Below are 26,385 nucleotides of genomic sequence, written 5' to 3'. Positions count from 1 at the left end.
GAAGGAGGTCAGGCTACCGCTGGGGATTCACGTCGATGACACACCAATTCCGACGGTGAATAACCCCAAAATACTCGGAGTAACATTCGACAGCCTGCTCTCCTTCTCTGCGCACTCAACCGCTATTGTCAATAAAGTACAGAGCCGCAACAAGGTCCTCAAGTCGCTAGCCGGCAGTACTTGGGGCAAAGACAAAGACACGTTGCTGGCAACATACAAGGCAATAGGCCGGCCGGTTTTGAACTACGCAGCGCCAGTGTGGTCACCAGGGACTAGTAGGACGCAGTGGACGAAGCTACAGACGGGACAAAATACGGCACTTAGGACAGCGACGGGATGCCTCCTAATGTCGCCAGAACATCACTTGCACGGCGAGGCGCAAATGCTCCCAGTTAAGGAGCACAACATAATGCTCTGCAAGCAGTTCCTGCTCGGGAGCCACAGAAGTGGCCACCCAAACAGACAGCTGCTTGCAGAGGAGCCCTCGCCTAGGCACGTCAGGAGGCATCTATATGAACTGACGGACGAAGTCCAGAGGTTCATTAAGCAACCTCTGGACCCGACAGCGTATAGACAGGCCCTGAACGGCATTCACAGGGACTCAGTCTCGAGTTATGTAGACTCTAGACCTGTGAATGCCGTTCTAGGCATACCACCCCCGGACATTGACGAGACAGAGCTTCATCTGCCTCGGGAGACACGCATTACACTTGCTCAACTTCGCTCCGGCTACTGCAGCAGGTTAAACTCCTACCTGAGTAGGCTGAATGGGGATGTGCCGAACGAATGTCCGGCATGCGGAGAGACCCCACATGACTCGAACCATCTCTTCGCATGCCCGGAAAACCCGACAACCCTAACGGCCTTGTCCCTGTGGACAGATCCCACAGAAGCTGCACGCTTCCTAGGGTTGCCGTTAGTGGAACTTGACGACAAGGACTGAGATACCAACCGATCTGGGCGGGGTTGTTGTAGCCGCTACAACAACAACAACAACATGTCACTAAATCCTCATTAGTGACGATTTTACCGGTGACCATTTTCGCTACTGGGACCGTATATTTGTGGATTTTTGTTGCTCATTATATTCTATATAAAAAATGGGATGACTCATTATATGCAAGAAAATGCGCAACACCCATAAAAAAATGCTAAAAGTTAACGGTAAGTCGTAGTTACTTCAAACTTCTACCTTATTATACTAGAATCGAATGAGATACAAAACTGCGTACTCAAAATTGTTATAAGAAATCGAATTAAAAAGCTTGATTTTTTCAAAATTTATTTATTTGCATTAAGTTTTAAACTTAGCTTACTTACTCAACTTTATACGGGGTTTGTTAAAGAATAAATATATTTTTATAAAAAAAAATATTAAAATTAATTTGAAAAAGTAAATAGTCAAAACTTATCAATATGTTGTGACCTTTTTAATATATGACCCATTTAAAACAAATTTTATTCCTCGATTCTATGAACGTTGGTAATGCAGTAAAAATTTTCAGCGATTCAGCTATGAATCAAATGTGCAAATTCTGGCATTGCATATTTCACGGGGCAATACTTTGTTACCAGCTTATGAGATGGTAACAAAATTTACCGGCTACAAGAGTACACAGAATGCGAAAAGGGTTTAAAAATTTACAGGAACTTTATTTACCGGTTACAAACTTTTTATTACCAGCGCAGAATAGACCTGTAGCATGTTTATTATTGATAGATATGTACACTGAGTCATAATCAAATTAAACAGTGAGGTTTTTACAATAATATTGCCAAGGTTTTTTCATTCCCAATTCCTTTTCCGTAAATTTTTTATAAAGTATAGCTCACTATCTAACAAAAAACATATTAATCTAAATTGCATTTTTGTGCAAAAATTAGGAAAAATTAAAAAACGTTTGCCTGCTCAATTTTGCTGGAAAATTTTTTATATACATATAAGAAAATAAGAGCACCGCCAGGAAAAAAGTATCAAAAATCAACGCGATTTTTAGCGGCTTCGAACTTGCACTTTATTTTATTAAAATTTAATGGGCTACAGGTCTGTACACCAAATTTTTTCCTAGAAATTCTAATTTAAAAGTAAGCAATATTGATGAAATTTTGTTGATTTTTCCTCATTTGTTTTTTGTTAGTTAGTGAGCTATACTTTATAAAAAATTAACGGAAAAGGAATTCAGAATTAAAAAACATTTGCAATATTATTGTAGAAACCTCACTGTTTAATTCTGAGTATGACTCACTGTACACCGGTAAAAAAAATTAATTGACAAGTGATATTTTATACAATATTTACAATGTTTTTTATGTTAAATATTTATTGTTAATTTTTGTTTAAAATATAGTTCATTCTATAACGAAAACCATGTGAATCAATGCTTCAAACCTTATGCAAAATTCTGAAAAAGTTCAACAAATTTCCCAATTTTGGACAAAGTTTAACACTTTGATTGGTATATAGAATGAACTATAATTTAAACAGAAATTATCGAAACATATTTTACATAAAAAATATATTGAATATTTGAAATAATATAATTTCTCGATTACTTTTTTTGACCGGTGTACATTATTATTAATTCCTTATTAATATTTTTTTTATTGCAGAGATGTGGTTTGCATCCCCATAATTTTTATTCTTCTTAATTCTAATTCATATTTTTTATTCCTCCATTCTATTTCAGCTCTAAGCTTCTCCTTCTCCATTTCTTTTTTTTCTTTTCGCAACATGTTGTTTTCCTCAATTAGTTTCTTTTGCTTTATTTCTAAATATTCACCTTAAAATTAATTTGAGCCGGTTCTCTTTTTCCTGATCGACGATGATCGATGAGGAGGAGATGGTGGCCTTGGGAGTGGAAGTGGTGTTTGCGGCTCCGCTAAGGGTAATACCTGCCCGGTATTGATTGCCTCACTCTCACTCTCTATAAACTCAAGCTCCATTTCTGGTTGCTAAAGTTAAAAAAACATTTGGTTACAAACTACACATTGCTTCCTTAATATAAAAAGGTCCTTTCTAATGTTTTTGTTTCTTTGCAGCGTACTTATCAAAACTTAAGTTCTTTAGTTTCGTATTCCTTGATAACACTGGTTTATTTTAAACTCTGAAACTATCTTATTGATGTAGAGTTTTTTTTTTAATTCAATCAATTAATTGGTTAGTTATGCACCGGTACAAAGTAAAATTAGTTAGGGTCTTTCCATAATTAGGTAACGATATGTGGTTTTTTAGTACATTAGTCTTAAAATATTCATATTACCGTCACATTTAGCATATCAGGAACGTTGTCGTTTCCTGTGATGACTACTGGGGCCATGAGTTGAAGCACCCTTTTTTCGAAATCGGACGCTTCCTTTAAACGTCCAAGTCCATTGCGTCCACTTTTCTCCAGCGTTGACCTTCACAGCACCTCCCTCTCTCTGACATGACTTCTGTAGAAAACAAAACATTTGAAGACGTTATAAAATTTATAATTACTTACTTACTTTTGGTCTGACCAATACTTGCTCCATTTAGCAGCATCTTTTACAGCACCTCCTAAGCTGTTAAGGGTCGCAGCAAGATCACCCCACTTCTGAGCCCTTAAATGTGCACCATCAACCGATTCAAATCTAGAACATACGAATTTGTATAAATAAAACACATTTTTATCAATATTTCACTTACCTATCATTCGCAAACCCAATATTATTTTCCATATATTCTATTAAATAACTTTTTTTGTTCATTTGAAACTTTTCTTGCTTTCATTTCCATTTTTTCGATTATTTTATTTGAAAGTCAGCAACTGGAAAAGCAAAACTCACCGAACAAAATGCTGTGAGTTTCTTGAAACGGAAGTGTACACAGTTTTGACAGTTAAAACTCATTCTCACACTTGCTGAATCGCAAAGTGACAGTGTACACGATTTTCAGTGTACACTTGAAAACTCACAGTTACAGAATCCAGCCCCAGAAGTGGGCTCCAAAGGCATATGATCTTGTATTCTCGATTTCAACAAAAGAAAATCTATTGGACAGATATGAGCTAACCCAGCCCAGAAATGTAGAGTGTATACCTAAACACTCTAGCTTACGCAATAAATTGTTGTGAGTGACTGTATCAAATGCATTTGAGAGAAGTTGGTGTAGACAACGTTTCCTTGATGTCCCTTCTTAAACTATATGGGCAAATCTAAAAAATAGGTACACTTTCCAAAAAAAAAATAATAATTTTTAAATTTGTGAGCACACCTATGTTTTATATATAATTTTATTCGTAATCTCTTAATAAATCGACTAATATAGGTGTAATTCATTTTCAAGTGCTTCAAAAGTTAGATGAGGAATAAACATGAAATAGAAAACAAAAGAATAAGCTGGGTTCAAATTACGCTGTTCAAGTTGTAAGTTTTGAGCAAAGATTTTGAAAGTTGAACCAGATTGGCTCCGGTTTTCGAGATAACAGTACTTGAAAATTTGATTGAATTTTAACTATTTTATAAATAACTCTCTCAGTATTTAAGTTATTTTACTACAATTTTTTAATTACTTTTTTTTTAATATTACGTTAATTATTCCTTAAAATTATCGAAATAGGTTCACTTTAACATGTAGCTCCAATACAACTTATTACTCAGATATGTGTTTTTGCGCTATAACTCTAACTTCATATCTGAATAATAACTTTTATGCATGCTATATGTTAAAGTGAACCTATACTAAATTTTTACCTGCTTGATTGGAGGAGTTATAACGCAAGCCAACGTCTCTGCACAATCAGTTGTTTTGGAGCCAGATGTTATGGTGAACGGATTTCGATGATTTTAGGATAGTGAAGGAAATATTAAAATACTAGCGTGTGCAAAATTTTAGTAAAATATCTTCAAAACTGAGTTTTTTTATATAATAGTTAAAATTTAAGCAAAGTTTCAAGTACCGCTATCTCCAAAAGTGGAGCCAATCGGGAAAAACTGAGGACGCCATTGAATTTAGAAGACTCCAATTAAGCAACTATCAGAACCTTTGTCGAAAAAATTTTGAGTTGATACTACTACTACTACTACTACTCATCGGGTACAATTGGGCATTCAGTTAATTCCATATAAAGAGATCAAAAGTGGTAATAGTCGCATGCTCCTTTGCGATTGCTCCCGGAGTCATCCCGGATTAGTCCCATTTTTTGCAAGGACTAGATTGGCGCCGACAAATATGTTAGTGTTTGGCCGAGCTTCTCCTCCGATTTGTGGCGTGCGCCCCGATGTTGTCACACAAAGCGGAGGGACCTACAGTTTTACGCCGACTTCGAACGGCGATTGTATTTTTATGAGAAGCTGTTTTTCATGGCAGAAATACACTCGGAGGTTTGCCATTGCCTACCGAGGGGCGACCGCTGCTAAGAGAAGACCCCTTTTTCTACATTTTTTTGCGTTGTTGCTTTGACCAGGGCTTGAACCCAGGCCCTGCGGAGTGGAAGCGCGCACTGCTTACCACTACATCACAGCGGCAGTGTATGTGCACTGGCGGCAAAAAATATCACCTTAATCGCACAGCGCCATATTCCGTACAGCGCGCATGGCCTACTCGAATATTTTATGCATAATATTCTCGAATTGAGATTAGAAGGGAATAGTTTCCAACAATTAACTGTTTTAGGACAATCCACTCTCGAAAAGTTAAAAAAATAAAATCCATCACTAAATTTTTATTAACATTCAAAATAATGACGTTAGAAAAATAGTCGTAAACAAAAAATTTAGATTTTTTTTCGGCCGACAAACAAGTCTATGAATTTTTCGAAAAAAAATTAACGGTATCGATGTAAATTGCGAAAAACGTTTACAACCTTCTTTGTTGTTGTTGTTGTAGCGGCTACAACAACCCCGCCCAGATCGGTTGATATCTCAGTCGTTGTCGTCAAGTTCCACTAACGACAGCCCTAGGAAGCGTGCAGCCTCCACCGGGTCGGTCCACAGGGACAAAGCCGTTAGGGTTGTCGGGTTTTCCGGGCATGCGAAGAGATGTTTCGAGTCATGAGGGGTCTCTCCGCATGTCGGACACTCATTTGGCACATCCGCAATCAGTCTGCTCAGGTATGAGTTTAACCTGCTGCAGTAGCCAGAGCGAAGTTTGGGCTATTGTGGTTCTTGTCTCGCGAGGCAGATGAGGCTCCGTCACGTCTATGTCCGGTGGTTGTGTGCCTAGAACGGCATTCACAGGTCTAGAGTCTACATAACTCGAGACTGACTCCCTATGAATGCCGTTCAGGGCCAGTCGGTAAGCTGACGGGTCCAGAGGCTGCTTGATGAAGCTCTGGACTTCGTTCGTCAGTTCGTATAGATGCCTCCTGACGTGCCTAGGTGAGGGCTTCTCTGCACGCAGCTGTCTGTTTGGGTGGCCACATCTGTGGCTCCCAGTCAGAAACTGCTTGCAGAGCATTGTTATGCTCCTTGATTGGGAGCATTCTTACCTCGCTATGAAGGTGCTGTTCTGGCGACATCAGGAGGCATCCAGTCGCAGTCCTGAGTGCGGTGTTCTGTACTGTCTGTAGCTTCATCCACTGCGGCCTACTAGTCCCCGGCGACCACACTGGTGCTGCGTAGTTTAAAACCGGCCGGCCTATTGCCTTGTATGTTGCTAGCAACGTTTCTTTGTCATTGCCCCAAGTACTGTCGGCTAGCGTACAACCTTTCCAAAATGGCGGCGATTCCACAACCCCTCGAGACCGGCAAATCTATTTTTAACATCTCAGCAATAATCAAAACGATTTATGGACCTTACCACAAATAGCCACCGTTTTGCTATTTCACTGTACCAATTAATTAAATTAATTTCTGCTTAGGTTTTGATTGTGGTGTTTAAAATTGGTGTTTGTGATATTAATAATCTAAATTTCAAATCGCGACTGAATTTCTTTGAATAGAGACCTCTAATTTTAGTATTTATTTGAAAAAAAAACTCAATAAAATCAGCCTGCAGCACCATCTAGCGCAAAGCTTATGATAAACAAATTCTTCGTATCCAAATACCAATTAAACAATAAATTGTGTGCAAGGATTCAACTAAGGATATATTCCTTATTTGAGTTAAACTCCGAAAAGCTATTAACGTAGAATTAGGTGTGTATAGTAACTTCTCCAGTAAAAAAGTGCAGCGAGAGCGTAAAAGCAAAATAGAGCGTAAAACTGAGAAGTTAAACTAGCAGATAAGGTTGAACACAAAACTAGTAAAAACTTTCAAGTGAACAGTTGTTGCACTGTTTTGACATTCTACTGTTAACATTTTACTATATACAGGTCTAATCTGCACTGGTAATAAAAAGTTTGTAAACGGTAAATAAAGTTCTGTCAATTTTTAAACCCTTTTCGCATTCTGTGTACTCTTGTAACCGGTAAATTTTGTTACCATCTCATAAGCTGGTAACAAATTATTACCCCGTGAAATATGCAACGCCAGGATTTGCACAATTCTTTATAGCTGAATTGCTGAATATTTTAACTGCATTACAAACGTATCTGGAATTGCGGTGACAAGAACTGGTAATATTTTTTGGTAATACAATTTTCCGGTTACAAAATCTTCGGTAACGTGCAGAATAGACCTGTTATAAATCAGTTTTAAACTCTTTGCTTTACACACAAGCACATAAACAGTCCAGTACATCATTAATATTTTGATTTCCACTCATTTTACTTTTGTTTACGCTTAACCAATCCAACTAACTAATGGCCGCTTTTGACATTGATCTGTCTTCTTCTTTTGCTGGCTAATTTCTGCTAGTAAAAATTTCACTTGCAAGAATTTGCAGCTATCCCGTGGTATTACGCTCTCGATTCAGGGCTCCCTTGCAAATTTTTTGGGTTATTATACACTTTTCCAGTAAAAGTTTGCAGGTTCCAGTACAAATTAGTACTGACTATTTGTTACTATACAAACCTATTATTGACATCTAAAGCTATCACTTGCAATTGGTTTTACTCAATACCGATTTGAGCTGTCGCACAGTGTAATATACAAAATTATTTAAAAAGTTAAATTTTTTGGGAAAACAAAATCAAAGCATTCGCCATTTTTGGGAAATTTAGTCATCTATTCTGGTCTGATTATGCATACTTCGCACAACTTCGCATAAACTCCAAACTGTCAGGTGAAAATCTGTTGAATGCAATTTGTATGTACTCCATTACCCAGAAATTAGCAGAACTTGTAAAAAATTAGCGATACGTTGAGTTTAGATTTTGCCTCACGTTTTCTTAAGTTGCATTTGAATTGCAGTGGTACCAATAGCAATATTTTTACAGAGATGCATGGAAAGCATATTAGGGGATTTCACAACTCTATGAATGTAATTTTGGGAACAAGTAGAGAATAGGGCCCGTTGAGCTAAAAACACTAAAAGTGAACATGGCCGGCGGGCCATGATTTTAATGGAATACATTAGGGGTATTCTCCAAATCTCGCAAAGCCATTGCAAGTAGCACGGATTGCATAACTTGCAAACACAAAACAACAAAATACATGGGAAACAATATTTCCTATCGCTGCAAAATATGCAACGTCGAAACCATGTATATTGCAAAATAGCATAGCATGATAAATGCGACCCTGTGCTAGTTGTTTTGTTGTTGGAATTGCTACATATTTCTCTCATTTCTCTCATCTCGCTCACTTCATTTCTTTTTGCTGTCTCTTGTTTTTGTATCTGATACATAATTTCGCTGGGGTGCTCTCGTACTCTTCGAAATTTGGAATAGTATTTTTGCATTTCGTGCAATCCGTGCATCGTGCAAGACTTCGAGAATACCCCTATTCTCTTTTGTGCAAATTCATAGGAGCGGAATTCGTGGAATTTTCAATATTTTCAAAAGCTTATATTTCGAAAAATTTTGAACCAATTTTCAAAATATTGATATGGTTGGAAAGGTAAAGGTATTTTGATTTAATATGCGTATATTACATGTATATATAAATTATGGCATTTTTTTTAATAAGAATTTGTTTTTCTTAAAAAAATACGCAACTCACTATATTAAAAGATATGCACAAGATAAGAAAGAGCAAAAACACCTTTAAATATATGATTTATAATAAAAAACCTTTGGTAATATCACTAAATACTAAAATATGATTTTATATCTTAAAAGAAAAAAAGCTCTGCAGGCGAACATTTGGAAGAAAATATCGCGCTATTTTTTATTCAAAATTTTCATTTTATATTAAAATATCAATACAGTTATTTTATTTCGCAGTTGGCATTTAACCTTAGCCCTTAAACCTAGCTATATAAAATTAACATATCAAATGAAAGGTATTTTTATGCTCTTTCTGGTAAATATATCGTTGAATACATATAGTTATTACGTATTTTCTTAATAAAACATACGTATTTTATTTACATATTTTTACAGATATTGTATTGAAAATTATGTCAAACTGCAAAGAAATTGAGTGTCGATTTAATTTGGACTATACCACCTTAAAACCACTTAAATTAATTTTTCTATAAACAAATCTATTTACCTAAAGAAACCACAAATCAGCTGTTTTTGCTCACACACCGTGAATAACCCTATTGCGTCGATGCATAACGTTGATAGTACTAATAAATTTGGTTGCATGCGAAGCATAATCAGCCTTAAGTTTTGTAAAGTTGCGTTACGTTTAAGAAGTTGTGCGAAGTAATGCGAAGTATGCATAATCCCACCTTTAGGCTGAACATATTCTTCTTATCAAGCTTATTAATTGTATTAAAAATCTCAAAAAACGTAAATTTTACATCTCTGTGTTATTAAACGTGGGATATATATTCTCACCATCATTTTCGATGTTGCTCTGCGCTTCGTCTAATACTTGTTGCGTATGCTCTTCAGCGATTCGCCGAATGTTGTCTAAATCGCAACTTGTGTGAAATTGCGAAATATCATTTGGCGTGGGTGGCGGCGTTTTAGTGGTTGCTGCATGTTCTGTAAAAATACAGATCAATTTAAGGGAACTAGAGAATTTTATACAACTTACTTCTTGTATACACGTTATTATCTACTGCAGCTGCCACTAAATTGCAATTTTCATTGCTTTCCTCAATTTCAATTTCAGTTCTTTGTACTCCCCTCAGAAGAGAATCATGCAAGACAGAGCTATCATTGGTAGCTGTTGGGGCTTTTTTACTCTCATCATACAGCATTTCAGCGCTTTTATTTAAGTGTATTCCTAGCTCATTAAACTCAGATTCGTCCAGCTGAGTTTTGGCCATGCTTCTCTCCAAGTCATCTTTTACAGGTTCTATATTAAATATGCATCTCTTGACAATGTCACTTCTATTTATATTGTGTAGTGCACGTTCTAAGGTGTTGCTCGTTGCCGTGGGTCCTTGTTGACGAAGCGAAAGACGTAGCATCACCATAGCCTTTTGAGACGGCCGCTCGTTGTATTCCGCATTAATAATCTCGATATCGGTCTCGGGTACACCCAATTCTTTGGCCAAGCGCATCCAGTCGCCTTCGATCATGTTACATATGTCCGATAAACGAATATCGGCTCTGTGGATAATGTCGCCGCCATCCGGCTGAAGTTGCAATGTAGCCACCTGAACAATTTCCGACTCTTTGTCATCTACTACTGCTTCTGCTGCAATAATGGGCTTCACTGCTGTTGACTTAAAACCAGCATTTAACAAATCCCTATAATTAAGACCACGGTCGATTTTTATATTGTTCAAACATTTTTGACTGCCATCCAAAAAGTTTGCGTTTTCGACAATGTCACATCCTTCTAATGATATGTTTAATACACAAATGGGTTGTTGTGGTGGTTCACTTATGCCCATTTTTCGTTCGCTCATAAAGCTTATACGACCATAAGGCTCCTCCTGATCTTTGACATGCACAATGAAGGACAGTCGGTTCTCACGGAAAGCATGAAATTTAAGATTAAACTGCTCGCCTGATTTTAGCACTGGTACCAAATTGCCTGCAAATTCCAAATAAATATCTTGGTCTTCGAGTACTTCAACATCTCGGCTCTTCGCTATCTCAGTGAAATACTCTTGTTGCTCCAAAGTTTTATCTTCTTTATCGTCAGTCATACAGAAGACGGAAAGCTTGGCTTCTGTCGTGGAAATTCGTTTGGCAAAAATAACAAATTTCACCATAAATGGAACTTGAGTCATATATGCATATAGTTCGGTGGCCATACGGCTGGCATCGGCGATATTGCGACAGTCCATTAGCCAAAAACGTGCAGACACTGTTGTCGTGAATGTGACACTATCCTTTACAAAAGCGAAAGGCGTTGAGCCAGTAACATCTTCCCAGACGGCGCGATTTTGCCCCCCGGTTATTGAGCACAAAAGGCGCAGCGTCGGAGCATTACCCGTGTATGGTGAATTTACCATGCCTTGCGTGGATGCCCTTGGTGCTGGTATACTAAGCGTAATGGCTTTATGAAATTTGCGACGGCGTGGCTCAACGGTAACTACCGGCGACACGGCCACACCCTGGCCGAGAAGCTTGCAGCAACCGTTCAGATCAACTGGCTGTGCCTGAAGACCGACACGAATCTTCTTTGTGAGTGCATGTGGCGGAAAAATGGCCTGCACTTGCGGCACCGCTTGTGACGAGACGGTGCCACCTTCAGGGCCAATAGCATGCACCTCCTGACGAATACGGGATACTACAGCAAAGAAATGGGGAAAATTGCGCGTCAAAACGCGTACTATGCGATTAGTGTGTAAGTCTTCCAACGGATTAAGGCCACCATTGAAGGTATCGTGCAAAACATCTAGCATTGCCTCATCACTATCGTATAAAGTATGCTCTCGCCAACTATCTCCATTGTCGGAGCGCAAAATTATGATTTCACGTTCCTTATCACGCAAAGAACCGAAATGCGGCACCTCTAACACAACTGGACTGAAAATAATAATTTAATGAAGCGTATTAAGGCATAGTACGTAATATAAAAAATTTTAAGCATTTCCCAAACCCAAAATTACTTATCTTACCCTAAAAATTTGGCCTCCACTGGAGATAATTCCATTATCCGGCTAACCAAAGCTTCACCTTCCATCAAAGGTGGCGGGTTATGAACTCGTTGCGGCTTTACATAACGGCACGTGATACGCGTTGGTTGCGAACAAGCCTTCGGTGGCACAATTACACGAACGCCGCTGTGGCGGCAACCACGCATTGAACCGCCACGTGCATCCACCAAAAACGACACAAGGAAGCTGCATTTTCCAAAAACAAACGCAGAAAGTATGGAGATAAGCGAATACAAGCTTGTCAAATGATGATTCATATTTTTGTATACCTACCCCAGATGAATAGGTGGACGAGTTATCGCAACGTTGTCGATCTGCTTTATCGGGTATTGGTTTGAAGAAGCCGAAAAATCATGGACTTTACAGAATATAAAGGAAGAGAAAAAATTACAATTAAGCGGAAGAATTTATAAACCATACCGGATTTCGCTAAACCCTCTGCGACTGACGTGGTAGTCTGACAGACACCGAAGGTTCCACAGTTTTCCGGGCTTCAATAACATTGATTACTAAAAACGCCTATTTTTCGACATATAGTGTATTTATATGACTATTTCATTAATGAATACTTAAAATACTTAAAATATTTACAGAATTTTCAGTTTAAATCGAAAAAACTTTATTAATAAATAGATATGGAGTGGAAATAGATAGATATGGAGCAGAGACCCAAAATAATTATTATCCTAATATTTGAGCTCACGAACGTCGCCTTGTTTTAAGAGTAAATTTTCGTCTTTGTATAATCCCTATTTATGAGAAATATTTTTTTTCGTCTCGCGGGAGGATTATTTTCAGATGGAAGTTATATACGTCTTCTCATAATAATTATGTAGGATTCTAATTTTTCTCATGTCGCGGGACGTTTGTTTCAAGACGGAAATGATTTACGTCTTCTCTTAACAATTATATGGCACTTTTATTTTTTTTCGTCTCGTGAAACGTTTATTTTAAGACGGAAAGAATTTACGTCGTTTCATAATTTTTATATGGCACTTATTTTTCTCGTCTCTCGGGACGTTTATTTCAAGACGGAAACCATTTACGTGTTCTCATAATAATTATGTGGAACTTTTATTTTTCTTCGTCTCTCGGGACGTTTATTTCAAGACGGAAATGATTTCCATCGTAAAATAATCCTCCCGTTAGACGAAAAAATAAAAGTCCCAGCTAATTACTAGGAGAAGATGAAAAAGTTTTTAGTGTAACGTAATAATTATACAGCAACATTTAATTTTATTTCTTATAATCGTTATGGTCTGTGAAATAATTTTCGATAAAATTTAAATGATTTATTATACGCAGTGCCGATGCGTTTCTGTTGCAATTTAATAGCCTATTTCCACCAAAATCTTAACTGCAGTTAAAAGCTCAGGTAAATTCAAGGAACGTTAACATGGGGTGATAAGCAAAGTTTATTTCTTACTTTTTGCTTTCGATTGCTTGTACTAAATATGAGCAATTACCTCCTTCGAGTTGCAATCTTCTTTTTCCAAGAGGCATTAACTGCAGTTAAGGCCTTGTGGAAATAACTCTAAGCGTATACATATGTACTAAGTACATATACATACATGTGTTAAAAGGAATAAGGGTGTTATGCTAATCCAGTTTCAGTTGAATTTATAAACTTTCATGATGCGTTGATAAAAATGCCTTCACAGTGGATATTTGCATGAAATCATTTGCAAATCAAAGAGTTTAAATATTATAGCCCGTATCTCGTGGTTATCTGATAAAGCGCGCTTTTGTAAAAAGCAAAATTTTAATTTGAAATCCGATTTAAAAATCTATTCCTTTATCAAACATCTTCAATTAGGCTTTAGGTAAAAAGGAGAGTAACAGAGTTACCATAATGAAATAAAAATATTGATTAAGCGTAAAATATTAAAAACACTATATTAATTTTACAACAACTTTTAGGAGACAAAGGCATTTTAACTTGACAATAAAAAAGGTTAGTGCCGTTTTTTTTTTAATAAATATAAATATAAAGAGAAATTCTTTCAAGTTTCGGATAGTCGCGTCTTGTAGGGATACATATGTATGTAGATTACATATGACGCCGGAAGAGCTCATTTAGCACACATATTATTTACCTTTTTCACTATAAAAACTGTTACGTCCAGCAGTCAATTGCGTATGATGCACTTGTTGAACTTGCTTTTGCTGGTGATGATCGATGTGGTCGTCATTGTTGGTCGTGTCGTAGTTTTGATGATCCTGCTCGGATGCTTTTAAGTCATCAGTCGCCATGTATTTGTACTGTTGATGATCTATGTGTTCGTCACCACCTTCGTCTTCAGAATCGGACATAAATGTTTCATGCATCAATTCAGGCGCAACAACTTTATATTTCTCTTCCAACACGCCTGTTATGATATTCATAACTGATTTTTCGGTAACCACCTTCAGCGTTTCCACAGCAGTGACGTATCCTAAATTATTGGCGATGCTCAAAGCAGTTTGACCATTCTATTTTATAGGAGTTAAACGACGAAGTAGTATAAAATTAATACACTGTTATAAAAATATATTTCACATAATTTTAGCTGGCGCATTTAAAAAAAATGTACGTAAAGAAAAGAACCAGCGATCAGAGAAAGTATGTATACACCGCTGAGTCAGTTATGTTCAAGGAAATATACAAAATACATATATACAGAGCAAAAAAAGAATGATAATAAACAAAAGACTCGATGAGGTGTCAGAGGCGTAAAAACGCGAGTTTGATGAAAAAAAAACGAAACTAGTAGGTGTGTCACTGTATCCCACTCGACCTAAGTGCCAATTGAATTTCCTTATTTACTTAGTTTTTTTGTTTTTTTTTTTTTTGAAAATGCGCATGTACATACTAGAACTTATTTTTAGCATAAAACCGAAACTTTCAATCGCAGCGCTACATATGTATATATTTAAAATTTCCTTCCAGAAATATGTGTTAACATAAATACACATGTACAAATATACAAACAAGTGCACGTCAGAAAGGTGCGTACGTGTATATGTATGTATATCTGCATAGGCCTATACATATGCATGTATGTATGTACAAAGTACTTGAATGTGTCTGTATATATTTTGCTCCACTTATAAACACGTACGTAAACAATGGTGTAGGGAACAAATATGGGTATTGTACTGTTATTCCGCTCTTAGTGAATTTGACAGAATCGCTGTTTGTATGACAACACTCTTGTGCAACTTTTTTACGTTTTTCTTGCAAAATTTCTGCTTCTTCTGGCATTCTTATTCGAATTTTCACATTTCTCTCGCACAACTGATCCAGCGTGACACAAAAATTATTCTCACAAAACCTCTCTGATGGGCGCAATCTTGTATTCTGTCGTTCTTGACAACGATGTAAAGAACATTCCTGTACATAAACTATATAATCATGTTCAGTAATATTCCTAGTTTGAACTATGAAAAAGGAGCATTTTAAATCACGTTCACATTACATCGTAAATTACTTCATAGAAATCAAGTGCGTTCACACTAGAGGTTTACGCCGACAGGCCTTGCGGTGGCGGCGTGGTCAACTTCAAAAAGAATCGGCGGCGGCGGCGACGCCGCACAGTGGGACGTCCCCATATAAGCTGCGGCCAAAAGTAGTAACCGTACTAAAAATTCGCTGAAATTTCGTATATGGGCTGTTCGGCACTTAGGAATGATGAACTGTGGAAAATTGTAAAATTCAACGCGCTACCACGCCCACAACTCTTGTGGGCGGAAATAGTAAATGTTATCCGATTTTGATGAACTTCAGAGCATATGCTGGTTTTAATGAGAAAAGCTTAAATCTGAAAGATCGTCAAAATCGGTTTACATTATCGCCCAGTAATTCTAGAAAAACAGGCGCAATTAAAAAAAAAATTTTTTTTATGATATTCGGTGTGCCCTGCTCGTTTAAGCCTAAATTTTCCAACTTGGAACATAATAAAGAGCTTCTTATTACGGCGCTCACCTCCTACTCAGCTTTTTTGACTCCAAGTACTAAATTGTATGGATTTTGGAGAAAATGAACAGGCACATTTATTTTATTTCTAAAGAATTTCCTATTTCTTCATTTTAAAAATGACAAAGCGAAAACATTTACAATACCTGCAAATTAAATTATGTGCACGATTTGTATTTACACTGAAACTTTAAATTTTACCTACATTTTATACAACAAAAGCTGAGCTAAGGCAAGCAGGACTCTTGTCATCGAAAACGGATCCCGTCCAGAGAAACGTCCATTTTTGGCTGAACGTTGATTGGGAGTAATAGATTGGCGAGTCATTAATATCTAAACCTTCTTTAATCTCCACTTTATATTGCATATCTTTCATTTTATGTACATATCAGAGTTTTTCCTTTTTGCTCTACAATAAAAATTCAATAAATTTTACAGGAGATGGGTCTATAAAAGGAAGAATAGAAGCTGAACTCGCAGTTCCTCGCAGCTGGAACTATTTGAGATATGACACACATATTTAATGTTTACTTGTCCTAAGTATAATTTAGCTCGCCTCCTAGGTCCTTTTTAAATATCCCTTTTTAAATTAAGCACTCGAAAAATTTTACACTCACAAAATTATGTCGAATTTTAAGGTAAACTGTTTTATACATTTCAAAAGATGTATAAAAATTTAAAGCAATGTTTGACCACAGATATATTCAAAAACTGCTCATCAATCAGATTGGCTTTTTATATATCCGCACAAGTGGAAAAATTAATTCAATTACTTGCGACAAAATGAAAATCTTTTCTAACAAATATATTTTTTCGCATTGCTCCTACTTTAAGCTCGTATCATGATTGCAAATATGCATTTTCATCCAAAATTCTTTTTGGTTTGGGTTAGCTGGATATTTTGCTATGCATCTGCGTAATTATTTTTCATGCCAATTCAGATTATAATTCTATTTAATTTATTCATTGAACTAGTTTTAAATTTAAATTACGTTACTTCCTACTCGAATTAAAATGTTGAGTGCCTGGCGCTGATGGATGGGCGAACAGAAGAAGGTCTGAGGTATATACATTAGGGCGGGTCAATTTTTTTTCGACATCGTTCCTAGCAGATTTCGATTCTACATAAAATTCTAAGAAAAAAAGTCCTTTAGACCATAGCTCTAGAATCAATTTCGAGCCTGCGCAATTTTAAAAGAAAATATCTTTAATTAATACTAAGTCAATAATCAGATTAATATTTACTAAAGTGTTACGAATGTTTTTTTTTTTTAAATAAAACTGGTGCTCCGGAGTTTTGTGATATAAACAATTCATTTCTGATATCTATTTTTTTATTCAAAGAACCGTAAGATGGCGCTTCAAAGCAAATTCTACTATATATTTGTGGAAGTATGCATGTATGTATGTGCCAGGTTGTAGCCTAACGGATGGACAGAATCGAATAAAATTTTTCCAGAGTATTGCCATGACTCCTGGACCTATAATAGGGTAAAAAAATGCGGACTCGCCAAGAGGTTGGAGGGGAGGGGTGGCGATGGGTTGCACATCCCATAGTGAAAATTTTTAATCAGCTCTAACTTCGGAGTTATACGTCACATGAACTCGAAATTTGAAAGGCACAGATACCTATGGTAGGTGCTTATAGAAAGATATATGTATATAAATGAGTTTGTAAAAGGGGGTGTGGCACATCTCATAGGTGTGGAATCTTTTATCAGCTATAACAGCTATTAGTGATTTCATTGAATTGAATTTTGAAGATTTGTTATAATTTATCAAAGTGAAATTCAAATAAATTATAGTATGAAGTTCACCGGGTCATCTTCTAGTCTTTAATATATACTAAGTTAATATACGGAATATTTACTAAAGTGTTACGAACGTTATTTTTTTAATACAATAAGAAGAAGAAAAAACTATAATTTAAAGGAGTGACTCACAATGGCTAGAGTCGTCGCATGTGTGTATTCTTTCATATACATATATATGGGCCGTTCTTAGCGTTATATATTTTTCATCCACTCCCTTATTCCTTATCTAAAATTTTAAATAAAAAATTACAAGTTTTAACCGCTGATACAGTACAGGTAGCAGTTTAAGATAGGTAACTGGATAAACTTAATAAAGAAAACATATTCTCTGGTTAAATTAATAACCCTGCCCGGATAACACAAAATCCTATGCTTGATAAACATTTGGTGTTATAAAAGTTTTATAAAGCTCTACTTGTAATTAGGAAAAATGCCGAAAAAATATAAAATTGATTGATAGATAAAAATAGAGAGGGAGTTATGGCTATGACAATAGAATGCAGAAAAATGATACCTCGAATTGAAAGCAAAACGGATCTAAAACCAAAAGAACTATAAATATATTGTTAATCATAAAAAAATTTATGATTCGAATAATAATTTTGAAATATTGTAAAATTGTTTTTTTTTTGGTTTTTTAAAGTTAGTTTTTTTTTTACTTTGTAACGAACAAAAGTATTGGCACAGTGAATTTTTCGTAATGTAGGCAAAGTTTCTACTTTATTTCCGATAATTTTTTATAAAAAAATAGTTCATTCTACACCAAAACACATAAAAATCATATGTGTAAACTTTGTGAAAAACTCGGGAAAATTCAACTTGCACTTTATTATACTAAAATAAAATTTTTTTAGAGTCTAATTAAAAAGTTTGCCATTGCAGAATTTTTTTAATTTTTGTAAAAAGTTTGATCCAAACCCAGAGATCTACCACATTTTTCTGAAATCTAGCACATTTTTTCCAGATTGTACCACACAGAATTTTTTTGAAGTCCGATCACTGCTACTAAGTCAACGCGCTGCTCAGTCATACAAAGCAGCAGTATTGAGTATGCAATAGTTGGCGTTCAACGCAAGCCAGTCTCTGGTAGGTGGCAGGCCTATAGGAAATATTTCTTAATCAATAAAGTTTCAAATACTTTTCGTTTGACAACTATATTATAATACATACTTTATCTTGTTAACTTAATTGAAACAAATTTTCGAAATTGGTGGCAACCCGACTCAAGAATATTTTCAGTAGTAAGCTTTCTTAAACCTTTTTAATTTGATACCCATATTGCAATATTTAATTTATCTTACCAATTTAATTTAATTAAATTTTGAAAGAGGTGGCAACCCCTCTCAAAAATATTTTCGCCTGTAAGTCTTCATAACCTCTTTCTTTTGACACCCATATTGTAATATCTAATTTATCTCATTAATTTACTTATACTGAAATTTTTAAACAGGTGGCAACTCTCTATTTTTTCTGGTTTTAACCATCCGGATATTATAAAAAGCAAACCAAAAAAATAAAAATATTCAAATCGGTCAAGCCGTTTTCGAGTCTTACCGAGACTAACGGAAAGAAATTCACTTTTATATATAAGATATCTTCTTTTAAAAATGCGCAGGCTCGAAATTGACTCTAGTGCTATGGTCTGGAGAAATTTTTTTCTTAGAATTGTATGAAGAATCCGAATATGCTAGGAACGATGTCGAAAAAAATTGATCCATACAAATTGACCCGCCCTAATATACATACATACACACATGGCTCTGTATGTTCTCTACACCCTGCAGGAAATGTATCTAACTATAAGCTAACTTTAAGTTGATTAGGAAGGAGCTAAAAGTCACTTATTATCTGTATATTTTCTTTGACGAAAGCTAACTATATTTCCATGGCGATGGCCGCGAAATAGTCAAGGGTGGTTTACCTCTGCATTAGATGTAACAAACTTGTAACTAGCTACTTTTGGACATAAAATATCAATAGAAAAAACAAAATATATTTTTTTTATTTTATTTTTTATTGTTATTTACTTTAATACATTTCATATTTGTTTTCATATACTGCTGTAGGTGGTCCCATATTCGAACTCCGTCAGACATAACTTCAAAATGATAATATGAAATTTCGATCTTCCTTTTATTTGTCCTCAACGCGTTTGTTCAAACGCATTTAAAGAAAACAATCTCCTTCATTACACCTGCATTACTTGTCAACTATGTAGTTTCAAGCTAGCTTTTTGTAGCTAACTACAAGTTATATATTTTATAGAAATCCCGCAAAAAAGCTAACTACAACTGTGTTATTTGTTATCAATTGATAATTTTTTTCTGCAGGATAGATCCGTATGTACTATTTAAATTTAAAGAAATTAAAAATTTTAAAAGTTAGGTTATTGGGATAATTTATGCCGCTGTCAATAAATTTTTGCAATAATCTTATCAACCGTTATGTTAAATTACGGAGTTCTTACGATTTTTTGCGGATTACATATTGAAAACAAGGTTGGTCTACTTTTTTCCAAAAGCTTAACACATCAACTCGAACCAGAACGTGTATTTTTGACCCACTGTTTAAAAAAAATGGCTTATAGATGGTTAAAATTTCCACTAAAATATTAAGCGCCAAATTTTTCTAAGGAGAACCGAATGTAATGAAAAATAATATTAGTTTTTACCAAAAAGGGAGAACTTTAACCCTTTGTTCAAAACGTTGCGATGCAAGGGAGCAAAACCTTCAAAAACGTAATTTTCACACAGCCACCTAGTACTTGTATACGTATGTGTAATTGTTATAAGGCCATAAAAATAACAAAAACAAATAACTTAAGGACGAGCACACCTAAAAGTTAAACATTCTAATAATAGAAATATTAACAAAAACCAACAAAACCAACAACCACATGATCAAGTGAATTGCAGCGGAATAGCTGCGCTTGATTGTAGTTGGCGTAGCAAAGTGAAATAGTGGAAAATAAGCAACAAGAATTAACAAGACAAACTTAGCACAGTGCGTAGGCAACTGGCTGAGTCAGTGGTGATCGTCGGTTCGAATCCTACTGAAAGAAGTCTGATGAGGAAATGTGGTGATTTCCGAAATAGCTATCACTTCTACCATTTTTTCAAATTATTGTTGCTTTTCCACAATAAGTTTTCACTTGAAACGGCCTCAAGCTCATAAAAATTGTTGAATATAATTGTTATAAGGCCATAAAAATAACAAAAATAAAATAACCTACGAATGTAAAAATTAGCAAAAAAAAGTGTTTGCTCTTTATTTAAAGTCTGTTTAAAATATAAAAAAAAAATACTCAGGAAAATCAACTTGTCTTTGTTTTATCTCTAATAATTGAGGAGTTAGATGGAATGAGTTAGATGAACAGAAGCTGCTTCGGTTAAAGTTGCTTTCTGAGATATTGGCGTTAAAGTTTTTGATGTGTTATAACTTTCTTGTTCTTGTAGTATTGGAAAGAGTTGTCTACTGCGGAATCGTTAGATTACCAATATTCTACCCTAATTTAACTGTAATAAACGCTTTCGATCCAAAAATATATTACATATGTTTTTTTCTGAATTACGCTCTTTTTGGAAAAATAAAGGAGATCATATTCCTGTCCAGTGGCCCAAATTATGCAAAAAAAACTCCTTTAAAAAGTAATTTTCATTTCGTAAAATTGTGTTTTTAAACGAGTTCCTTCAAACGATGTATTTTAATGTACATACATACATCATGAAAATTTTGTAAAAAATTCCTTAGCGCGGAACGTCGCCGCCGCCGCACACTGTGTCCACTGCGGCAATAAATCAATTTGGACCTGCTCTCCGATTTTGATTATTTTTGCACAGATGGTTAAAAAGTATCTAAAGGTCATGTGTGGAAAATTTCATGCAAATATCTCCATTGGTTTTCTGTCCCGAGCACCTCAAAGTTGAAGTATGTGAACAAGTTTTCTATGTCATATTCAAAAGCTTGATACTTATAAACTATACACCGAATGTACCTTATAAGTATTTTTTCACTTAAAATAGACATACGCATTATGTAAATTAAAAAAAAAAAATTGAAAAAAAATTCCTTTGACAATATATTTTGAGCCAAAAAAATAAACATTTATGATTTTCCGTAAGACTTTTAGTTGTGTGCGAAGCAGTGCGACACATGGAGTCCTATACCAAATTAAAGCTGAGAGTCTCAGCTAACAGACTAAAAAAAAAAAACCTGCCCCAATTTGCCTGCCGCCGAAAAAACAATGAAAGCCCAAAAAATTACAGTAAAAAATATGCGTTATGTGTTATTTTACGCGTGCAAAAACAAGTGCGCATTCTTTCTTTCTTTGCTACTCGTTTATTTGCTACATATTATAAACAACATTAAATGTAAAATAATGTGTACGGTTATAATAACAACAAAACGTTTGTTTTAAAGTCTCTAAATGATGCTAACACACAATAAGTCATTGCCCTCTGCACTTCGTTACTCTAATATAATAATAATTTCTATCAAAGCAATATCGGTACCATAGTGTATTAATACAGTGGCCGCAGGGCGTGTTGTTGTAAAAAGTGGCCGCAGGGCGTGTTGTTGTAAAACAGAGGCGATTTTTACAACAACTTGTTGGTAATTTTCATATAGAAGAAAACAAATGAAAGCAGGCCACAATTCAAAAAAGACTTAAATTTGTATTGGGAATAAATGTTGATGTGGTTAAACAAGGAATGGGTTCCAGCAACAATGGGAATACAGCTCGACGATTGTTTGAAAACCCTCAAATTACAGCTGACATAACAGGAGTAAATGAGCAACTGATTCATCGGTTCAAAATTATATTATCCACAATAACTTGCAGTCAGGCAATAGACGCTGAGAAATTCCAAATATATTGTATAGACACGGCAAAATTGTGCATTGATTTGTATGGATGGTACTACATGCCCATCACAGTGCATAAAGTTTTGATACATGGTAGCAAAATTGTATCTGAGGCCATTCTACCTATAGGTAGGTTAAATATACAATTTGTTTCATACATTTTAAATTAACATATGGTTTATTTTTCAAAGGAATGTTATCAGAAGAAGCGCAGGAAGCGAGGAACAAAGATTATAGACGTTATAGGCTATATCACTCGCGCAAGACTGGGCGCTCTTCTACTAACGAAGACGTAATGCATCATTTGTTGATATCCTCCGACCCATACATCAATTCATTTAGAACGAAATTGAAGCTTAAAAAATTAGATTATCACGAAGATGTGAAAAAGTTGTTAATGAAATAGAGTGAAACTGTAAAAATTTTTGTATTGGAGTTGTATGGGGGGTGGGTGTTACAGTGGGCGGATTTTCTTCATATTTGCAAAACAGCATTTAATAGATGTTATATGCATTTTTGCGAAAAATATACATTCTAGTTACAAATTTACAGAAGATATGGCATTTTTGAAATATCATTTGTATGGGAGGTGGGCGTAAAAATTGGCGGATTAAGTTCATATTTTCAGGAGCACATTCTACAATTATAATATTAATGTGTTATGAAAATTGAGTTGATATATTTAAAATCATGGAAGTTATGCCACATTTTCTATTTAAGTTGTATGGGAGGTGGGCGTAAAAGTGGGCGTATTTTTGTAAAAAAACAATTAAAATTCTTAAAAAATTTAAAATAAATTTGTGCAAGATTTCATGAAGCTCCGCAACCTCCTTGATTTATAGCCATTAAATACACTACACGGCCACTGTGTGCGCCGCCGCGCCGATATTTTCTTAGCTCAGCGGCGGCGCGTGAGGAATGACAAAAATCGGCGGCGGCGGCGGCGTGGCTCGGCGGCGTATACCTCTAGTTCACACTTGTCTTTCTTAATTTGTCTTGAAATTTTTTGTTAAATTTATTTTCTTCACATTAGTTTGTTTATATAAGTAACAATGTGAGTGGACTGCCAAACCAACAGTGATGGTTACTTAAAAACCAATTCCAGAATGAAATGCGAGCTTTTTTCTTGAGCTTTGTCTAATTTTGCGAGTGTCGGAGAGAGCTTAAGCATCTCTACGAAGAGCTACTCCATTACAAGAATAATAGAATACAAGACTGTACACTACCGACGGCCACGACATTTCTTAAGTAAAAGTAAACAAAGCCGGATTGGGGAATAAAAGAAACTTTCAAACCGTCAATTATCCTTATATTCAATCTTTCGATAGGATAAAGAGGTTTAATTGTTTTAAAATGTAAAAATATATCGTCGATGTTTTTGCAAAACCGCCCATCGCCCAATTGCAAAACCGCCTATCTAACAGCACTCAAATTTTACAGGAGAGCGAAAAAACGCTTTATTCTTTGAATACATTGCCTTGATAGGCGGTATTTTCTCTTAACTATTATTTTACAAATATGTTCTTTTAATAACGATTTAACGAATTGTTGGTTCTCGGGCTGTTGAGACCCAGAGCGAGTAATATTTGCTTCTCTCTAGCCCGATGTCGGCCGGACTATTTTTCCGGGCGAGTTTATGAACATTGTCAAACTGCCAGAAGAGGAAAAATTTTAAACATTCAAATTATAGCTAAGTCAATTTTTCTGGATAAAACCTGTAAAACTTTCAAAAAGCAAAATTGCTCTCAGAGAAAGAGAGCAAACCCAAAATGTACGGGAACGCTTTTCGGGTAAAAACTGGTAAAAGTGCCAAATACACCATGGAAGCCATTTTTTGTTAACATAGCAGTTTTTTTATCATTTGGCGATCTGCTAAATTATACGCAAATACACAAGCAAATTAACAAAAATAGTTACAAAACTTGATATTTCTTCGATACGATATATTAATTAAGGTGAAAATGCAGAAGTACTTTGTTTTTGCTTACTCAACTTTCAATTCGTTTGAACAGCTGATGGTTTGACACTTTACCAGATTTTACCAGCCAAAATTATTCGGGTAGAATCTTGCAACTTCTGACAAAGAGGGGACCGATTTTACTCTCCCATTTTTCCCCTACTTTGCCAGAGAACCGAGTACGGGAACGTTTTCTGCTAAACTCCTGTAAATTCTTGCAACTTCTTGCCATTTAGGGAACCCATCTAATATGTGCATACTTAGCTGTTGAAACATATCAAATGAACCATTAGTTTAACGTTATTGCGCTTGCTGCCGCTCAAATCTTAAATTTATAATTTTGGGCGATTTGACACTTTAAGCCTTTCCGTATGAAATTGCTGTTGCAAGAGAGAGAGAGACGCAACGACAACGTCACCGTAATGTTTTCGTTAACTAGAGAATCTCTTAAGATAGGTCGTATCAGCTGACACGGTCTACGGTTTTACGTCGGTGGCTGGTTGTGCTCTTAGTTTCGGGCCCGAAAATGGGTTTTTGCGTTCCCGTGGTGTTGGGCAGTTTATTCAATTTTGTGAGAGCATTTCGTATTTCATAATGTAAAAAACAAACCTAATGTTAGGAAAAAAGGTTAGGCAAATTACATACACAATATCGTCACCCGTATGCCAGAAACATGAAAAATGTGTAAAAATTAAAATTTTAGGAAGTGAAGTTTGAAAGTATTATTTTACTAGAGTTAACTCTATGTTGATGCAATTGAAATTGTAATATATGTATTTGATTTCCGTGTACGCATGGTATAATGGGTTTTGGTATAACATAGAACATCCATAGGTTAATCTAGTCCAGGCCTTCCCAAAGTGGGTGACGCGGCACCCAGAGCGTATGCCTGGGGTGCCGCTAGTGGCTAGACTATACTAGTGGTGCGGGCAAATTCTATAGACTTTCCATACACAACGCAAGCGGTTTGATCAAACTTCAACATGGCGGCCAGAAAATCAAAAAATTTGGATTTTTATTAAAATTACCTTCAGCGGCTCGTCAAACCCCATACACAACACAAATAGCTTGCAGCAAAGGGATATTTCGCTCTAAAGCGTAGTTCTCCAGTACGTTGTGTCAACGTAAAATTGAATCACAAAATTTTCAGAAAAGTAGCCGAAAACGTACCCTTTTCACAACCACTTTCGGTACTTTTGTAGACCTAATCTGCGGCAGTCTTCTCGTGTTAGTGAGGAACCCATTCGCGATGCAAATCGAAGACGAAAATTCTAAAGCTATCGACAAATTTGTACAGAACAATGGTTTGAAATGGAGCGAGTGTGCGGATATTTGCGGTGGTTGGAAAAACGAAAGGAGCGATGTATATGATGAAGCAAGAGGCAGAAAACGCCACGAGAAGTCACTGTATGATCCCTCGGTATTCCCTGGCGACTAGAAAGATGTCGCCACTAGGTTTAAAACCCGTATTGGATGACGCTGCGATGATAGCAGAGGCCTGAGAAGTTAAAATACATCTCTGGTTTCTCTAGCACGTCGAGATTTTTTTTATTGGTGACATGTATATTTTAGAATTTCTAGTAATTTGCATGCAAACCCCATAAATAAACAAAGTAATCAGAAAAACGTATGTAACTTCGAAGTTAACGCTTAGAAAATTGATAACAGCCGGTTTCACTAGCAATTTCCATATAAAATTAAAAAAATTAAAATCATTTATCACTTAAATTGCTTTCGTGAAATTGGATGTAAAAATTATTTTCTTAGCGTTAACGCGCA

At 35.7% G+C, this 26,385-nt stretch overlaps 2 protein-coding genes across 4 annotated transcripts in view; one reads left to right on the top strand and one right to left on the bottom strand.

The window, feature by feature from the left end:
• LOC118745758 (ankyrin-3) overlaps positions 1-26,385 on the bottom strand; it is a 282,737-nt gene that overhangs the window by 11,365 nt on the left and 244,987 nt on the right. For all 3 annotated transcript variants that reach the window (XM_036479408.1, XM_036479409.1, XM_036479411.1), the window contains 5 exons: positions 14,114-14,489; positions 12,291-12,375; positions 11,979-12,203; positions 9,995-11,886; positions 9,793-9,942 (listed from right to left, as the gene is read on the bottom strand). In XM_036479408.1, coding sequence (XP_036335301.1) covers positions 9,793-9,942; positions 9,995-11,886; positions 11,979-12,203; positions 12,291-12,375; positions 14,114-14,489 — 2,728 coding nt within the window. The remainder of the gene's footprint in view (positions 1-9,792; positions 9,943-9,994; positions 11,887-11,978; positions 12,204-12,290; positions 12,376-14,113; positions 14,490-26,385) is intronic.
• LOC118745759 lies at positions 22,082-23,059 on the top strand. The gene is made up of 2 exons (XM_036479412.1): positions 22,082-22,778; positions 22,841-23,059. Exons 1-2 carry the CDS (start codon positions 22,496-22,498, stop codon positions 23,053-23,055), a joined length of 498 nt encoding a protein of 165 aa, XP_036335305.1. The 5' UTR covers positions 22,082-22,495; the 3' UTR covers positions 23,056-23,059.

The sequence above is a fragment of the Rhagoletis pomonella genome, unplaced genomic scaffold (genome assembly GCF_013731165.1).
Source record: "Rhagoletis pomonella isolate Grant_MI unplaced genomic scaffold, Rhpom_1.0 Rhpom_scaffold_00009, whole genome shotgun sequence".
NCBI lineage: Eukaryota > Metazoa > Arthropoda > Insecta > Diptera > Tephritidae > Rhagoletis > Rhagoletis pomonella.
Note: the sequence above shows the minus strand (reverse complement) of the source record. Positions and strands in the feature narration are given on the sequence as shown.